The 17,589-nt window shown below is 43.8% G+C and overlaps 1 protein-coding gene across 2 annotated transcripts in view; it reads left to right on the top strand.

Moving 5' to 3' along the window:
• The window catches only part of Sqor (sulfide quinone oxidoreductase), a 34,080-nt gene extending 18,780 nt beyond the window's left edge, over nt 1–15,300 (top strand). The window contains exons 7-9 of one of the 2 annotated variants that reach the window (XM_048331871.1): nt 1,150–1,217; nt 2,003–2,213; nt 15,290–15,300. In XM_048331871.1, coding sequence (XP_048187828.1) covers nt 1,150–1,217; nt 2,003–2,185 — 251 coding nt within the window. In that variant the 3' untranslated portion in view covers nt 2,186–2,213; nt 15,290–15,300. Of the gene's footprint in view, nt 1–1,149; nt 1,218–2,002; nt 2,214–3,202; nt 3,957–15,289 lie in introns of those variants that run through there. The other variant, XM_048331870.1, reaches the window with a different exon arrangement.
• The last annotated feature ends 2,289 nt before the right edge of the window (nt 15,301–17,589 follow it).

Genomic DNA, 17,589 nt, shown 5'->3' with positions numbered 1-17,589 from the left:
CCCTGCCCAGGGCCTCCTCAGATCCTCTCAGTGCAGATCCCAACGTTTCATGGCCTCAGAGATGAATCAGATTTTCTCCAGAGAAACAATGTCTTTGGAGATGTTACTTTGCCCACAGTAAAAACAGTCATTTAATAGTTGTAAGGGGAGTCAGCGACCCCTTCCTTACTTTTTGGAACTTCCTCATTCTAGAAAATCCAAACAAAACAAACAAACCTCATTGCTTTTTTGATTTGAGTGTCAGCCAACCAGAGTGGAAACCAAAATGTAGTCAGCTGCCCATTTTTTTTTTTTTTTGCAGCTGACTACAGAATGCTTTCTACAGAAATGTTCATAATCAGTTGCACGAAAGGGAACTAGTTCTCATTCTAAAATCTCTCCCAGTTCTAAAAAGATTCCCTTATTTTATTGATGAGAACTAGTAGAACTATATTACAGAATATGATCATACTTTGCATTTTAGCAATAAGATTTTTTTTTTGTTATATAATATCTTTGGGTTTAGGCCTCTTGTCCCACAAGGCCTAAGTGTTTTCTTTATAGGAAAAGTTTTTGTGACCCTGATTTTAGGGATTATTCTTTAATGAACACTTTTTAGTATGAAAGTAACTTATTTTCCCTCAAAAGTAGACCTAGAGAATTATCTCTAGAGACACAAACTGCTTATAGCTAGTCAAAATTGAACGTAGGCTGGGATTAGTTGATACCAGGAATTCTTGCTAATGTGTTTCAATGTGAAAATTGTACTTGCATTATAAACATTCCTCATATGTCAGACAGATGCTCAAGGAATATTTGCAGGTGAGTGGTTATGATATCTGCTCTAAAAATATTTCAAGAGCTAGTAGCACATGTAATGGGATGATTGTAACAAGAATGACAGGGTTTGGCTATTTTCATAATTAAAAAGGAAGTGTCTCCACTCTTGCCATTCAAAACAAAAAGCAAGTATGTATATAAGATGCAATGACTGATGTAGATACATATCCATGTCTGTCAGAAGAGTCTTCTTGTTCGACTTACAGTCTAGACGAAGGATTGGGGAATGGAGTCTTTCTTATGTGTTTACACTGAAGTTGTTTGTAAATCCACTTCCATGGAAAAGCTACATATGCTTATTTTTTTCTGACTTTTCCATATTTCTTATAGCTGCCCAGTCAGGAATACTCGACAGAACAATTTCTCAGATTATGAAGAATCAGACACCAATGAAGAAGGTTTGTATGTCTAGTAAGAATCACCACCTCCCATGTTCTGTGAAGGTAGTGTTCTCCCACAATTTTGGAGGGGAGAAACTAATTTCATTAGTTTATCCAATATGGGAATTTTGCTTTTAGTCTTTTATACCATTGTTATGACATAATTTATATATTTTCTTTTTTGTGTGTCACTACTGGCACTTGAACTCAAGGCCTTGCACTATTCCTTAGCTTTTCTGCTCAATGTTGGTGCTCTACCACTTAAGACACACCTCTACTTCTGGCACTTTTGCTGGTTTATTGGAGATAAGAGTTAATATTTGCTTGCCTGTCTTGGCTTTGAACAATGATCCTTAGATCTCAGTCCCTTGAGTAGCTAAGATTATAGAGGTAAACCACTAGCGCCTGTCTGACATAATTTTCATTTTTTTTTACAGTATAAAAAGTTAGTATATGCAAAAAATGAATAAAAAAGAATAAATTCTGACCTGGGCGCTTGTGGCTCACACCTGTAATTCTAACTACTCAGGAGGCTGAGATTTGAGAACAGCGGTGCAAAGCCAGCCCGGGCAGGAAAGTCCGTGAGTCTCTTATCTCCAGTTAACCACCAGAAAACCAGAAATGACGCCGTGGCTCAAGCGGTAGAGCACTAGCCCTGAGCTGAAGAGCTCAGGGACAGCGCCCAGCCCACAGTTCAAGCCCCACAACTGACAAAAGAAAAAATAAAAAGAATAAATTCTGAAGTGTCTGTATACTACAATGATAAAAGCTACTTCCTAGCTCAGTCTTTCTTACGATTTTAGTATGATGGCTACACATCATGTCCACTGGTGACAGGCTACAACCGGGTGATTCTCGCGGAGTTTGACTACAGCGCTCAGCCACTGGAAACCTTCCCCTTCGATCAAAGCAAAGAGCGACTTTCGATGTTCTTCATGAAGGCCGACCTGATGCCTTTCCTGTATTGGAATGTGATGCTCAGGTGAGTGGGTCACCTGGCCTGCTGTTGAGGAGGTACCTGTTGCGCTGCATTGCACAAAGTTGAGCAGATGTGATTGTTTCGAGGCGCCTTCTAGCTTCCACCTAAAGCAGCACTTGCTAAAGGGGTCCCAGTGTGATGTGCCGCTTATTATGGGTTGGCGATTGGAGCCCTGAAGGGATTCCAAGCCTCCAGCCAAGTCACGCTTCGGAAAGAGGGCTGCCCTGGGTAAAGAAAAGGGTTGTGGCAATCTACCACCCACAGGGAATGTCTATGAGCAGTGATCAAGTCTTCTGTTTACCATGTTCTGACTCTTTTGCTGTTGGTTAAGTATTAATAATTATAAAATATGATTTTCCCCATGAGTACTTCCTCATCTGTGACTTTATAGTTACTCTGACTGTATTTGGGGGGAAAAATAAAAATAATCACAAGCAGGCTTTGGAATCTGACCTGTGTTTGAATCATGCTTTTACCATTGACTAGGGTAAGTTACTTCAGCTCTACAGAGATATAGGTTTCAGTTTCTTTTTTTTTTTTTAAGTGCCATTTATTTATTTATTTATTTATTTATTTATTTATTTATTTATGTTGCCAGTCCTGGGCCTTGGACTCAGGGCCTGAGCACTGTCCCTGGCTCCCTTTTGCACAAGGCTAGCACTCTGCCACTTGAGCCACAGCGCCACTTCTGTCCATTTTCTATATATGTGGTGCTGGGGAATCGAACCCAGGGCTTCATGTATAGGAGGTAAGCACTCTTGCCACTAGGCCATATTCCCAGTCCCTATTGCCTCCCTCCTAAGAGGGAGGTTGAGCTCACACATACAGGGATAGATGCGAGCAGGCACTGTACAGGAGCGAGTGTTCATGCTAGGATTCAGCAGCCTGTCATGGGCTCTCCCTACTTTGCTAGACAAATCTTTGGGTGCTTCCTGGCTTCCCCATTCAACAGCTTGCTGGCGGAAGTCACCTAGTCTCTTTTGTCTCCAGTAACTGTTCTGTGTTATTTATTTTTTTTTTACAGGGGATACTGGGGAGGCCCAGCCTTCCTGCGGAAGTTGTTTCATCTGGGTATGAGTTAAGAATGGCTCCCTGCTTGGTCTCTTTGGATGGCTTCAGGGCTTAAATCTCAGTGATTGACCAAAATGGCATGAAGGTCTCAGAACCTAACCCTCTAAGGAGCGTCTCGCTGGATATGAGGACCACGGTACCTTTAAACAGCCACTATATGGGCAGCTCAAGCTGGCCTCGACTTTTTGGGAATAATCAAATGAAAGAATAGACTTTTATTTTCCAAATAAAAGTTTGTCATTGATTGATTTCTACGAGAAAATTCAATCTTCACCAGTAGGAGCAAAAACGGAACACACTTAGGAGAAGAAGCGGCGTTGGTGGGTTGACTAACTTGTTATCTACTGTCAGTGTTCAATAGCTAGATATTACTTTATACACATATTGGAGTCACAGCAAAGAATAACCCCAGAGACAACATTGCTTTAAACACAGTGGGTGGAAACGCTGAACATGGCTGCTTCAAAGTTTTGCTGTTGGACACACCAGTGTTGGACTGAGAGTCCAGATGCTTAAGCTCCTCTATCCCGTTTGTCTGGAGGTGATGGGTTCTCCACACTAGTGACAGACAGCATGGGGCACTGGTGCCCATTCATTCTATGGGACATGGCGCTGCCCTACTGGGCAATTTTGTCTCTGTATCCCTGTGAGCCTAACTGCCAGCATTATCCTGAATCTGAGGCTTCCCTCCTCCCTTCTCCTCCTTCAATCTCTCCTTCGGGGTCCTTTTTACTTTTTTTTTTTTTTTTTTTTGGCCAGTCCTGGGCCTTGGACTCAGGGCCTGAGCACTGTCCCTGGCTTCTTTTTGCTCAAGGCTAGCACTCTACCACTTGAGCCACAGTGCCACTTCTGGCTGTTTTCTCTATATGTGGTGCTGGGGAATCGAACCCAGGGCTTCATGTATACGAGGCAAGCACTCAGGCCATATTCCCAGCCTTCGGGGGTCCTTCTTGCACGTGCATCTGAAGGGTTACCCCGCCTCTTCTTATTCCTTCTCCTTTTCTGTCACGAGCATTTGTCCTACTAAATCTTTTTCGGATTGGGTTTTCTCAGAGAACTTACACACAATGACTTGGATTAGAGGAAATCTGCTTTTGTGGCATTTGTTCAATTTGGTCTCAATTTAGATCATCATGATCCAAATGGATTTGAAGCCGACTATTGCAGGAAGTAGTTTATTTGAGGTTCAGCAAGAACTTCCAAATAATTTGCTCCCCATCAGTTGATGTCAGATATTTTGTCTCAGTCAACTTGATATTTTACAACTGCGCGTGTTTCAGACTTACAGATGCTACTGAGGTGAAAGGTCTAATGGCCTGTAAAACGCCTTGTCACACTGAGAGGTCAAATCCTCTCTGTGCTATGGGGTTTCAACAGAGCTGAATGAAGAGGAGCCAGGGAAGACGAGTGAGGGTAGGGATTTGGAGGCTGGACTCCCAGGCCTGGGTGACTGTGATGCATTGTGGTGTGGTCATTGGGAAGGAAGAGGAACAGAAGAGCGGGACACTGGGCAGGAGGGGAGGCCATTGGGCGGTTAGATTCCCAAACCCCGGCCAACGGTAGAGTGGAGCCATGGCCATCTGGTCCAGTGGGGTTTAATCAGATCTATTCATAGAGTAAAACCATAAAGTACTTTTGACATAAAAAGAAATTGGTATTCCAAACGTGGGATTCGTAGTTCTTGCCGCGGAAGATGAATATCCAGCGCGCAGGCTAACACAGTTGTAAATCTTCCTTGGATGGGTTTAAAGAAAACCTTCCAGGAGCTGGAACACATTGGCACTCTCTTTGGCTCAGGAGTCCTGTTGGCTGGCACCATCTTTTGGATGCCAGAGGGGCGTGTGGGAGAGGGTAGAGGAAGAGAGAGCGAGGGAGAGAGGAAGAGAGAGGAGGAGGAAGCAAAGCAACAGGGAGAATAGCAAACGGGAAGGGAGCGGGGAGGAGACGGAGGGTGGAGATGGGAGAAGGGCCCTTTGAGGGGCCTCCTTCACAAGATGATACATGGGGACCACACCTGCTGAGACCTGGAGTCTCACCAAGTCAGTCTGGGGTCCCCATCCCTCCCTCGACTAGCCTCCCAACTGTTGACTAGAGATCTTCTTCTGAAACTCGACAAGATTATGGTAGGAAACTCTCTTCAGATTCCTATCTGAGAAGGACCTCAGTTGTGGGCCTTTTCACTCTGTAAAGATGAGTTAGTCACCTTAACTTCCCTCATTTGGTAATATGCAGCTTGCAAATCCATCATTACAAACTACTGTGACATCTTACACCGAACTAATTAGAGTGTCATTTCAATAAGGGATGCCTTCTAATAGTTCTTAGGAGCAAAGGCAATATTGTGGGGAATATTGTACTGAAACGTTGACTGTGAAAACAGCATAGTAATTGCTATGCACTGAATGTTGCGGTCCCATTCTTACATTGAAGCCTGTGCCCCAGTATGCGTGTATTTAGAGGGGGTCAGTGCAGAAGTAATTAAGTTAAGTGAGGTTTTAAGGGTAGATTCCTGATGCAGTGATTAGTACTCTTTAATACAAAAGACACCATAGTGGGCTTTCTTTCTCTGCATGTGAGGATACAATTAAAAGAGACTACTTGGCTGGGCACCTGTGGCTCATGCCTGTAATCCTAGCTACTCAGGAGGCTGAGATCTGAGGATTGGGGTTCAAAGTCCATGTGACTCTTATCACTACTTAACCACCAGGAAACTGGAAGTAGCAATGTGGCTCAAAGCAGTAGGGCACTAGCCTTGAGTGAAAGAACTCAGGGACAGCACCCACATCCTGAGTTTGAACCCCATGAGCAAGAGAGGAGAGAGCGAGAGAGAGAGAGCGAGAGAGAGAGAGAGAGAGAGAGAGAGAGAGAGAGAGAGAGAGAGAGAGAGAGAGGTGTCTTACTATTATCTGACAAGGCGGATTCTATGATCTTGGGCTTTTAACATCCAGAATTATGAGAAAAACAAATTTCTGTTGCTTAAATGTATTATAGTCAGCTGTCGCTATGACAAAATGCCTGAGACAACCAACTTGTAAAGGCGAAATCTTTATTTCTGGCCCATGGTTGCATGATCAATTGGTCCCATGGTTTTGGGACTGTAGCAAGGCCGCAAGCATATCACGGTGGGAATAGGTGCTGGAATAAGCTGCTCACTTCTTAGCATCTGGGAAGCAAAGAGAAAGGAAAGGGCTGAGCTCCCAACATCCTTTGCAAGGGCCCACCCTCAATGATTTACCTTTCTTCTACTAAGTCCTCCCTGTTGAAGGTCCCAACATCTCCCAGCAGCACCTCAAGATGACCCCAGCCATCAGACCCCAAGTCTGCGGTCCAGGGATCTCTGGGGTCACACCCAAGCCATCGTACTAACCCACTGAGTTGATGACATTTTGTGCTGCTCGGTGGCCTCTGGTTCCAGCGCTGGACAGCAGGTGCTCTCCTCCTGCCTCCTTCCTGGGAGTTCTCTGCGTTTGCGTTTGTCCTCAGAAAAAGGGGGGGGGGGCATGAGTCCGACAGTGCCCAGGCTCCTGCTTACCACCACACACATGCATCCAGCCGCACGCTCTTGGTATTTTACTCCAGCCTCAGATGTAATTATGAGGCATTTATGGGCCAAGTAGTCACAAGCTGATTAACGCGGATTCCTAATTACTCTTGTAGAGTGAGACATGATGGTTGGGCGATGAGCCGGTACATGAGACGTGGGGCTGATGTTTTCGGTAGGTGAGATTTGTTAGCTAGAAGGGGCAACAGTAGCGAACAGAATAGTCAAGGTGAACTACGGTCATTTCGGTTAAATTCTGAGGTATCAGAAGCAGAGTAATACCATTTCGTGCTAGGTGAGATGGATCAGCCCAAATGATCACAATTGTGATAAAAAAAAAACGTCAGTAGTTACAATTGTTGGAGAATTTTGAGGCACAAACTGGGTTCGGAGCTTTAAATATCCTTCTTTAATCCTCAGGATTGCCCGAAGAGTGGGCATTTGTGTTTTACAGAGGAGGGAAACACCACAAAAATACCTTCCCTTCTACCTGTCTATCCCCGAGATTTTATTTCAGGGCACAGAGAGGCTTTCTGAATATGGTCTGTAGGTAGGATGAAAAATTTTTCTTGAAGTCAAAATTATGCTAGTTTACTTCTTCTTTTAAGCTTATGCTTTTTACTTATATCTAATTTTTAGTCACTAGAGAAAAAAAAGCCTGTCTTCAGAGCAAAAGTTTTGCACTGAGGAGTTTTGTAAACTCTGTGATGTTAGTGGTCAGTGACCGTAGCGGATGAAACTAGAATGATGCGGGAAACCTTTGTGCGCTGGGATTGACAAGCCTTGTCGTGTGTGCTTCTGTTCTGGGTGTTCACGGACCTACAGCTGCTTTCAGGCTGGTTCTGGGTGTTCTCTCCGGCCCTGATTGTGCAAAGGCCTCAAACCTCAGTCACCTCTGTCTGCTTGCTCAGGCTGCTCCAATCCCCCACCCCACCGTAGGCCTAAATTCTCTTTGCTTTTCCCAGAGGAAGAGTGGTGGCCTTTTCTGGTGAGACCATCAGCTCTCGTTTCGGATTGTCAGTTAATGAAAAGTGAGGGCTCTCAAGCCTCCATGAAGGCTTTTTGTAACCACCCATGCTCCCCATCAGATTTGAGGTATTGGAAGGGCAAAGACCTCGACTGTTCCATGCACTGAACCCTTTCTCTGGATGAGTGTTGGGTCTTGCTGCTGGGTCACTGCAGATCTGTGACCTCCAAGATCCTCGCTTAGAGATCCGACTAAGCTCAGTTTTGTTGAATGAAAGGAGGAGGCTCCAGTGTGCATATCTATCTTTGGCTCCCCTTCTTGGGGTAGGGCTGGGGCTCCCTAGGACCCTTTTGATGGGGTCTGTCTGCCTTGATGTGGGATGGATTTGAAGGGCTGCCCATTCTTTCTTTCATCGCCTAGGCTATGCCTCTAGGGTCCAGAGTGTGTGGTTCTGTATATAGATGAGTACAATGTTGCCTTTCCCCTAAATAGATAAGCCTTCCATTTGATTATTATTCATTTAGCTCTATTCTGAGGTCTCAGGGCTATCATTTCATTAGAATAACTGTAAAGGTTAAAATACCAGCAACAATAAGGATAATTGCCTATCTCATTGGGATATTCTGGGGATATAATCAGATGATTGGCTAAAAAGTGTCTTGCTATTCAAAAAGAACCTTTGCTATACTGGTGTGTTGCTAAATACTTATTATTATTACTGCTATCAAGATGTTGGCGAGTGGTCAGATGGTTTGACCCTCATATGGGCTTTAGCTTCTTATGTTGAAGAGGTCAGTCTTTTCACCCTGGTTAGAGTGGTAAGACACTGTTCCCCTTTCTTTTGTGGGAGATAACTAACTAGTCATGAGGATAAACCAAGTGCTTCACATATACCATTGTATGTAATTAAAAATAAAACTTGTTGTATGGAGTCATCATTATCATTCTTTTTTAATGAGCTATTTAAATGCAAACAATAGACACAAATCACTAATTCTTTTAAACACACCAGTAGCTCTTTTACTGGAAAAAAAAGGGGGGGGGAGCTCTCTTTGAAATAACCATCATACAGTCCTCGGAATTAAAAAAAAAATCCATGACATTGGAACATCCATCCAGTCTGTAGACCCATGAGTTCAGCTGTCGCCAAAATGTTCTATTTGCCTGTCTTGTCCAGACTCCATCCCAACATAACATCTTGTACTTAGTCATGATGCCTCTTTATCTGCCTCCAGTTAGAATCCTTCCTTAGCATTTGTGCTATTTTGCATGGCCTCTGCTGGCTCAAACAGGAATGGCCTTTCCTTCTGAAGGCTGACCTGGGTCTGCTTGTTGTGTCCCCATGGCCAGATCCATTTGGGGACACACTTGGTGCTTGTAAGGTCCACCCCCAGGAGGGCTCCATGCAGATGCCCCCTACCTGTTTAAGTCCAGTACTTGAGTTACCTAGGTAACTAGCACACCTGGAGGCAGTTAGCTCCTCCTTCTCTGAGGTCACATTCAATGCACCTGGCCAGATCTCCCGCCTTTCCTTATATAATCTGGCTCAACACAAGTCCCCTCACTCTTTCCTTTTCTCTTTCTCTCTTTTGCCCTTCTTCCTTCCCCTTTGTCCCCACACCTCCGTCTTGTGTGGACTGGCAGTTTGCTCTCTCCCCAGTAAACTCCTTTCTGACTGAACCATTTGGCAGGTTTTCTTTCCGGCAAACCTTACAGGGAGTGGAATGGAATGTAGATGAGGGCATATCTTTCTCTGCCGTGTGTGTGTGTGTGTGTGTGTGTGTGTGTGTGTGTGTGTGTGTGTGTGTGTGTGTGTGTGAAGTTTTATATAGGGCTCTCTAGTACTTTTCTACTTCCATAGCTTTGTGCATATAATTGTTTCTAGTAGCCATAACATTTGATCTTGAACTTGTATGTTTCTTTCCTCCTCGTGAAGTCTTCTTATACTCAGAGATCCTTTGCTTCTCTGAACAGATAGAGCTCAGTAGAAAATATGAATTCTGTGTATTACAGCTTGTTATATTGAAGTGATAACATATAATGCTTAGCAATATCAATGGTAGAAGCTTTTAGGGGTAAGAACTCATTTCATCTCTGTGTCTTCTCTCCTTGTATCTCACAGTAGATGACTGGTCAGGGCTCGAGAGAGAAGGGGAAGAAAGCAGCTTTCCCATGTTAGTGGGAGAGGTCACTGTGGGCCCCTTTCAGAATCCTCAGCTGTGATCACACGAACCCCCATAAGTTAAAGGGTTTTAGGGCTTAGGGGTTTATTTAACAAATTTCAGAGAGAGCAGATGATTGACTGATGGTTACACTTCACATTTCAGTGTCGAATGCTCTGGAAGGTTACTTCTGACTGTCTTCACTCCCCGGTGAATTCCTGACACAGATCATGGGGACAAAACAACATTGTGTTAGAAATCAGTTCTGTCAAAAATGAATACCAGGAAGTTGAAACTTGGGTTGTTGGGAGGTGAGGCGGTCAAGGGGAGGGGGGTGGAAGACAAATGGAGAGAGGAAGGCTAGGTGGATGCTGTCATATTATCAATATAAATAGGGGAAAATGAAAGCAGGTATCTTGATGGGATGTGTAGGGTTGGGACGGGTGGGGGAGAAGAAGGGGTGTGTGAAATTAACCAAAATGTGCTACACTCATAAACTGATGTGTTGAATTGAAACCCTTTTGTACAATTACTTAAAGGTAATAAAAAGAATGAAAAAAAAAACACCCCCAAGAAATCGGTCCTGTTAATCTATAGCAAACCAAAAAACCCGAACTGATACATAATATGACCCGTCATGAAGGCTTCTCTGTTACATTTTTTTTCCTACTCTCAAACACAATACCTGCCGAATTTAAATACCAAGTCAGATGCTTTCTGCCCTGCACAGGTAGCAAGCAAAAAAAGGTGTTCTTCCAGTGTTTTCTGGGAAGAGGATTGTGAGCACTTGCTCCTACTGTGCTGTAGGTGGCGCTGTGTACTCAGTGCTGTATACTCGTGTCTTCTAAGATTTCCTTTTGGAGAAGAGATGGAGTCTGGCATCTTTCTAGTTAAACCTGATCTATCTGTTCAGCTTTTGTGGAGCAAGTCTGAGAAACAGATTAGCCGATTTCTGACCCTAAACGGAAGGTCAGCCGTTCTGTGCTCAAATGTAGCATTTCACCGTAGGGGTAGCTCATGTCCTGGGCTGGGCTTTGGAATTATGCCCACAGGCTGTGAAAATGACCCCAAGGTGTTTTCTTCCCCAGCCTTTGCCTGGGTGGCACTTCTGGGTTTGGTACCTGAAAGCACACACTCCATTAGCTTCATGTTCCCGGCCTGTGGGAGGTGCAGGGTTTGGATGGAAAGTAACTCGGGTTCCTTATCAGCCTCATGGCTGCTTTAACTGACAAGGCACAGTGTCCAAACCCAATATTGCCCTCACCCCATCCCCAAGACAGTGGAGCCGTTTCTTTGTTAGAAACCGTGACTGCCACGGAGGAAAATAGGTCTAGCCACACAATGGTAATGCTGTGGAGACTGTAGTTGTGTATGCAGGTCTTCTCATAGCAGCAAATGGGGTGCTGAGCAGGTCAGTTGTCAGCCAAGCTGCAGGACCTTCAATTCCTTAATTAAAACGGCAAGTTTCAGGTTCCATAGAATGAATTTGTGTCTTATTTGTGCAGGGTTTGAACATGTAAGATTGGAAGAATTGAAGAGCTCCTTAAAACAGTGGGCTAGCTGACCTCCCGGTATATTACAATTCTAATTCCCTAAACTCATCCACTAAAGGCATGCCTGGCTTCGAGCGTCTCTCGTATTTTCTTGCATTGAAGAAAATGAGATGACACTTCCCATCACATTTCTAGAATGAAGTTATTAAAGTTGAATTTATTTTTCCTATTGATTGATTGTAGACTGACTCTCTCTCTCTCTCTCTCTCTCTCTCTCTCTCTCTCTCTCTCTCTTTTCTCTCTCTCTCTGGACCAGTAGATGGCTCTGCGGCATTCCTTGAGTTGACACATTCAGTACCTTTTCACCCATGAAAGGATCAGTTTTGCCCTGGTCAGTGAGGAAATCCTGAGCTGTTTCTCTCTATCTCACAGGTCAGGAGTATGGTTGAAGAAGAATTTTTGTTTCTTCCATACCATCACCATCTGCATCCTCTGCCTCTAGGTCCTTGAGAAAAGTGGGTTGCCCGTGAGTGTGTGGAAAAGTAGACCTGTCCACTAGAGTAGTCAGATAATGACCCTTGGGGGTCACAGTTCTTTGCGCTGACCACTGTTGGTAACAAATCTCTATCAGATGATAGAAGGAAGGGAGGTTAGCATGGATTGGCAGTGCTGTTGGGTAGGAAGTGCTTACTCCAATGGGAATAAATATGAATCCCCATAACTGACTTAACTTCCGCTTGTTACTATGGTGCTGGGGTGGGCGGATGAGAGGACCTCTCTCTCACTACCACTTCCTGTGGTCCTATCTACATAATCCCTCCAAATAGTGGTCCTTTGTTAATTGTTGTCATTAATTCCTTCTTTACCCATCCTTATCAATCTAGTATATGTAGTCTGTGTGTTCCCAATTACATATTTTTTTCCCCCCCCAGAATCTTCTCACTTTTGAGGTTGAGATAGCTAACTCTCCAATATCTGGGTTTTCTTTCCTTCTTGGTACATGTCTAGACCTTAGAGTTAGGTAACTTGTTCTAGCCAATAAAGCTGTAATGGGGGTGATACTTCCTCATTCTAGGCTGTAATGGACTGAATTGGGTCCCTTTTCTACCCTTACCAAGGCTACAGTTTTAACCTTCACTGCAACTATATTTGGGGCCAAGACTTTGAAAGGATAATTAAAGTTAAATGAGGCTATAATGGTGGGGACATATTTCAATATGCCTGATGTCATTATAAGACGAGGAAGCAACACAAGGGATGTGTACACTTCGAGGAAAGACCAATGAAGACACAGAACGAGGGCAGCCCCTCTGCAAGCCAGGAAGAAAGGTCTTAGGAGAAGAAACCATATCTGCCAACACTAGAATTTTAGGCTGCTAACTGCCAGGACTGTGAGTAATAAATTGGTCTTATTTGAGTTACTCAAAGCCGTCAATATTTTGTTATGGCACACTGATGTTTAGGCTGAGGGTCTTCAAGTGGACGGGAGCTGTTCATTTTCTCTCCCCTTTTGTTCTATCATCCTTCAAGGGGAATGTTCCAGATGATGTTGCTAAACTGGAGGCCCCATTGGAAGTAACATTTCTTATGCTAAGCTCTTGATATTTCTGATTCAGTTCTTACTGCATTGTGGTCTGATATTGATTAGTCACACTCATTTAACCTGGACCTTGTCTTTTTTTTTTTTTTGCCACTCCTGGGGCTTGAACTCAGGGCCTGAGCACTGTCCCTGGCTTCTTTTTTGCTCAAGGCTAGCACTCTACCACTTGAGCCACAGCGCCACTTCTGGCTTTTTTTTCTATATATGTGGTGCTGAGGAATCAAACCCAGGGCTTCATGTATGTGAGGTAAGCACTCTACCACTAGGCCATATTCCCAGCTCTGGACCTTGCCTTTTGACTGTTCCTTGGGATGAATCCTCCTGTTGTCAATAGCAGTCTCATACTTAAATACCTAGATCTGGTTGGCTCACAGCATAACTGGGATTGTGGAGGTGAAAGGAGTTGGTTAATTCAGTGCCTTGGCCCTGAATTCAAGTCCTAGTACCAGCACACATGCACATGCACACATACAAAAGAGTTGGTTGTCCACTGCCTTACATATGAAACTGTAACCCCCTGTACTTCACTTTGACAATAAAGAAAAACAAATAAAAAGAAAGACTACTCAAGGAACCCATTAGTTAAAGGAAGTAGGAAATGTGAAGTGAGTATTGGGGGTAGAAAATAGACAGCATCAGGGAGATGAACAGGAAGCCCTGAACAATTACTTGAGCCTGTTACATTGTAACCCCGTTGCACAACATTTGGAAGTTAAAAAATTAAAAAATGTATGAAAACAAAACAAAAAACAAAAGAGTTGGTTGGTTACAAAATTATAGAACTGGTCATAGGATTATACTGTGTATTGTGCAATTTAAGTGAAGAATTCCATTGTTAAAGGAGGTTTCTACAAAGAAATACAGACTTTCCAAGCATACAAAGTCCTTTTAGCTTGAAATTTAGTTTGTTCAGCCAGATCTCTGTGATGGGCTCAAGGGCGTAAGCCTCAGGTTAGCTCAGCCCCTTGATCTTCTGGGTGCTTTGAAAAAAAAATTTCTGGCCCATGGAAATAGATTTCCACGAAGTAAAATAATTATTGTAGGCCTTTATGTATTAATTTGCATTTGAGAAAGTATTTATGGAAGATACCAAGGACATACAATGATACAAACAGTGATACTGACATCATAGCCTGAAAAACACAGCCTGAGTGCATTTGTGGTTTACTACTTCCCGCTCTGTGCAGGCAGTACTAATTGATTACAGAACTTATTCCTGCAGAGCCTCGATACAGTCCTACAATTCTTCTCAATGTAGGATTCTAGTATTTATTTACATCTTGTAAATGCTGTGCTTCAGAGCTGTGGTAAAGTTCGTAACTGAGTGGTCAGTAATTCTTGGTCAGTGTGTTCCATATAAAGGTCTCAGGCAGGATGAGTATTTGGACTAGGCATATATCAGTCAGTTGGGCCTCTGACTCCTAACAAAACAGCATACCCAAGGAGGTGACGCTGCAGAGAACTACTGGGAGGTGATCCTAACAGGAGTAAGGACAGGGTCAGAGAGACAGAGAAGGGATGACCAGGCACCCAGGAAGGAGTGAAGTGAGAAACCACTTCCACCACGTGACCAGCATGGGCAAATAGGGGGAGCAGTCTTGCAGGTTCCTGGGGAAAAAAAAGAGGAACTCCCCCATACTGTGGTGTTAGGCCCAGCAATGTAACGATTGCCAGAACAGAGGGAAGGGGAGACCGGGGCCTCTAGAGATCATATAGTGTGTGGTTCTCAGGGAAGTAGCACTTTGTAAGTGGTCACTGGCCCTTGAAAGGAAGTAAGATGTCAAGGAATATTAAGGGATGTGCCTAGAATGTGCCCAACCACTTTAGCTGTACCTTAGTGACGGAACAACCCCGGGGCCAGCCCAGACTCAGTAAGGTGGGGACATACCTTATGCTCATGGCAGTCCCATAACTAGCTCACTTTGCAGAAGAGCAGGTGGGATGGCAGATATTGCTGCTGCTAACTTTGGGAAATACCGTCTATCTCAATCCATGCATTTAGTCCTTTTTTACTTGTTGAATGGCTCCAATTCTTTCTTAGAGTCTCTTAATGTTAGCTTCAGATGATCATGCCAAGTCCTAGACAGTGCTAAGTCCTAAACAGTCAGGGTCTCATTCACGTCTCACAGTCACCCATCAGGTGAGGCCTATCATGTTCATCTGACAGACGAGGGAGAGGAAGTAGAGAAAGAAGAATTACCTGTGCCTATGGTCACGTAGGTAATAAGACATAGGTGAAGATGCATTGTATCCACAAACTGCTTTGTTCAATGGCAGCTCCCTTGTACAACTATTAGAGAGGGTTTTATGACGCTTAAAAATACTCCTAACACCACAAAATGGAATAAAAGCCATCGATTAGAAAACTGCAGCTGAGAGAAAGATGGCGTGAGGTGGGAGGCTGGTATGCAAGGTGCCCATCATTGGGTCTGGCCTCGGCTACTGGCTTGGGATTTGGCTACACATCTGTCTTCCAGATGCCTGGTAGCCAGTCCAATGAGGCAGTCCAAGCAGAGTACATAGGAAAAAGGAACCGGTGTTCCTAGTTCTCCTCCTGACGCCAAGCTTGGAAAAAATCTTCCTTTCATGGACTGGAAGAACATGTAACCAGCTTTATCTTTAACAACGCTCATCATTTGGTTTCACTGGGCTTTTAAAACTGCTTCAGTATTGGCGGAGGCATGGGGCAATCCCAAATTCAGAGGTAGGTCACCCAGATGTGATCTTAAAAATATATCCACAGAATAGCATGAGCTGACGTTCTCTCGAGTCTTCTGAATGGACGGAGGGACACAATCAGCCTTTGAGGTGTAGCGTCAGGAAGCAGTTACGAGAACTCCCTGAGGGAAAGTTTCTCAGCCTTCTCCAGAAGATGGAAAATGGAACTTTTCTTTCCTTATTAGTCTTGCTAGTGATTTTTTTTAAAGCAAGTCATAAAAATATATAATAAGAAAAGGGAGGAAATATTAAGTAGCAAAAGCATAGGAGAGCATTAACAGAATACTAAAAATGTTGAGACTCTGTAAGAGAAACTTAAAGGAAAGAAACAGAATAAATACAATAAACGAGTAAAAGCCTAATATTGAAAAAATGTAAAACAAAGAGCTGGATAAAATGAGGTTCAGGACAGAGGAAGAGGAAGAGTATAACTACTAAAGGAAAGTGAAAGGATTAGAACAGCTAAAGCGAAAATCAGACTAAAGTTACTAAAAGAAAGGAAACAAATCAAGAGGCTATCAAAGCAGTCATAAAGCAAAATAAAAACCCAGAATTAAAAGTAATGACAAGATAATAAATAAGATTTCAGATAAAATAATATAAACTAACCAGGTTACAAGGTTAACTACATCAAAGTGACAGAGATAAAAGATTAAGAGGATAACAGACTAAAAATCTGCAGGAAAGAAGTGTTAAAAACATAACAGGAGAAGGGTTTGAAGCTGAAGTAAAAGATTAAGGAATTAAGTATGCTCTTTTGAGTGTTAATACTTTGACAAAGAGGATTAAGGGGAAAATTCTTTAAAAAGAAAAGAAGCTTTGAATTTAGAGGACTAGATAATAAACAAAAAAAGAATTGAATCAGCAGGAATCAAGACAACAAAACTCTCAGCAACAGTGACAACAACAACAAAATAAACCGGTGTAGAAAATCCAGAACATTTTATTTTTAAGCAAATATACAACAGCTGTATAAACAACATTGATTACCAAGGCCCAGGGTGGGTCTGGGTGTCTAGCCTAGAGGACCCTGTCATAGCAGCAGGGGCAATTGGGGCAGGATGGAGAAGTGGGGCAGTCCTGGAGGCTTGCTCTCTGAGCTTTTCCATCTTTTCTTTCGCAGTCATGGAATGGCATTGGCTTTTTAACTCAACCAGCCGGGGTTGGAGGTGGACACCAGCAGTGGTCAGCCACACTAGGCAAGCAAACAAACAATTGAAAAACCCACCTGGGGAAGTCATCTGTTCTCCTGAGATGGAAGGGCGAGATGGCGGGGAGATGGGGAGAGTCCCTGCAGAAGGCAGGGAGCGGCAAAGGTGACCCAGTGGATTTAAGGGGTTGAGTGGAGGGGGTGAACCTGAATAGGCATGTAGGAATGTGGGTGGCGCATGGCAAAAGGAGGAAAGTAGGTTTCCATGAAGGAGATCAAAGGGGAAGGAGAGAGGATGGAAGGAATGAGAGGCAGAGGGCCTCAAGCTCTTCTGATAGGAGCATGGTGAAAGGCACGGGAAGACTGTGGTAGATAGGGCTGAAAGGAACTTAGAAAGGAAATGCACAGAGCTCTTGGTATGTTGGCCACTATTGCAGGCCTCTGGGACAAAGAGGACACTGGATGTGCTGGGAGGAGGGTGGGAGTGTGGAGGGTGCTGAGAGCCGTTTGCTCAGCTGCCATTTATGGAAACACAGCTTCCCAGGAGCACAGACATCTTGGGGGTGACAGCCCTTGTGCCTGCCAGGTGACTCTGGTCTGCAGGCCAAGCCCCAGTAGAAAATAAAGACAGGAAGAGAGTCAGCCAAGTAGCTCTTGTCAGCCACTGGTACCCAGACAGTTTCCTAACTGAAGTTTGACATATTAGTGT

This window comes from Perognathus longimembris, chromosome 23 (genome assembly GCF_023159225.1).
Source record: "Perognathus longimembris pacificus isolate PPM17 chromosome 23, ASM2315922v1, whole genome shotgun sequence".
NCBI lineage: Eukaryota > Metazoa > Chordata > Mammalia > Rodentia > Heteromyidae > Perognathus > Perognathus longimembris.
The sequence above is the reverse complement of the archived record's forward strand: the minus strand, read 5'-3'. Positions and strand labels throughout refer to the sequence as shown.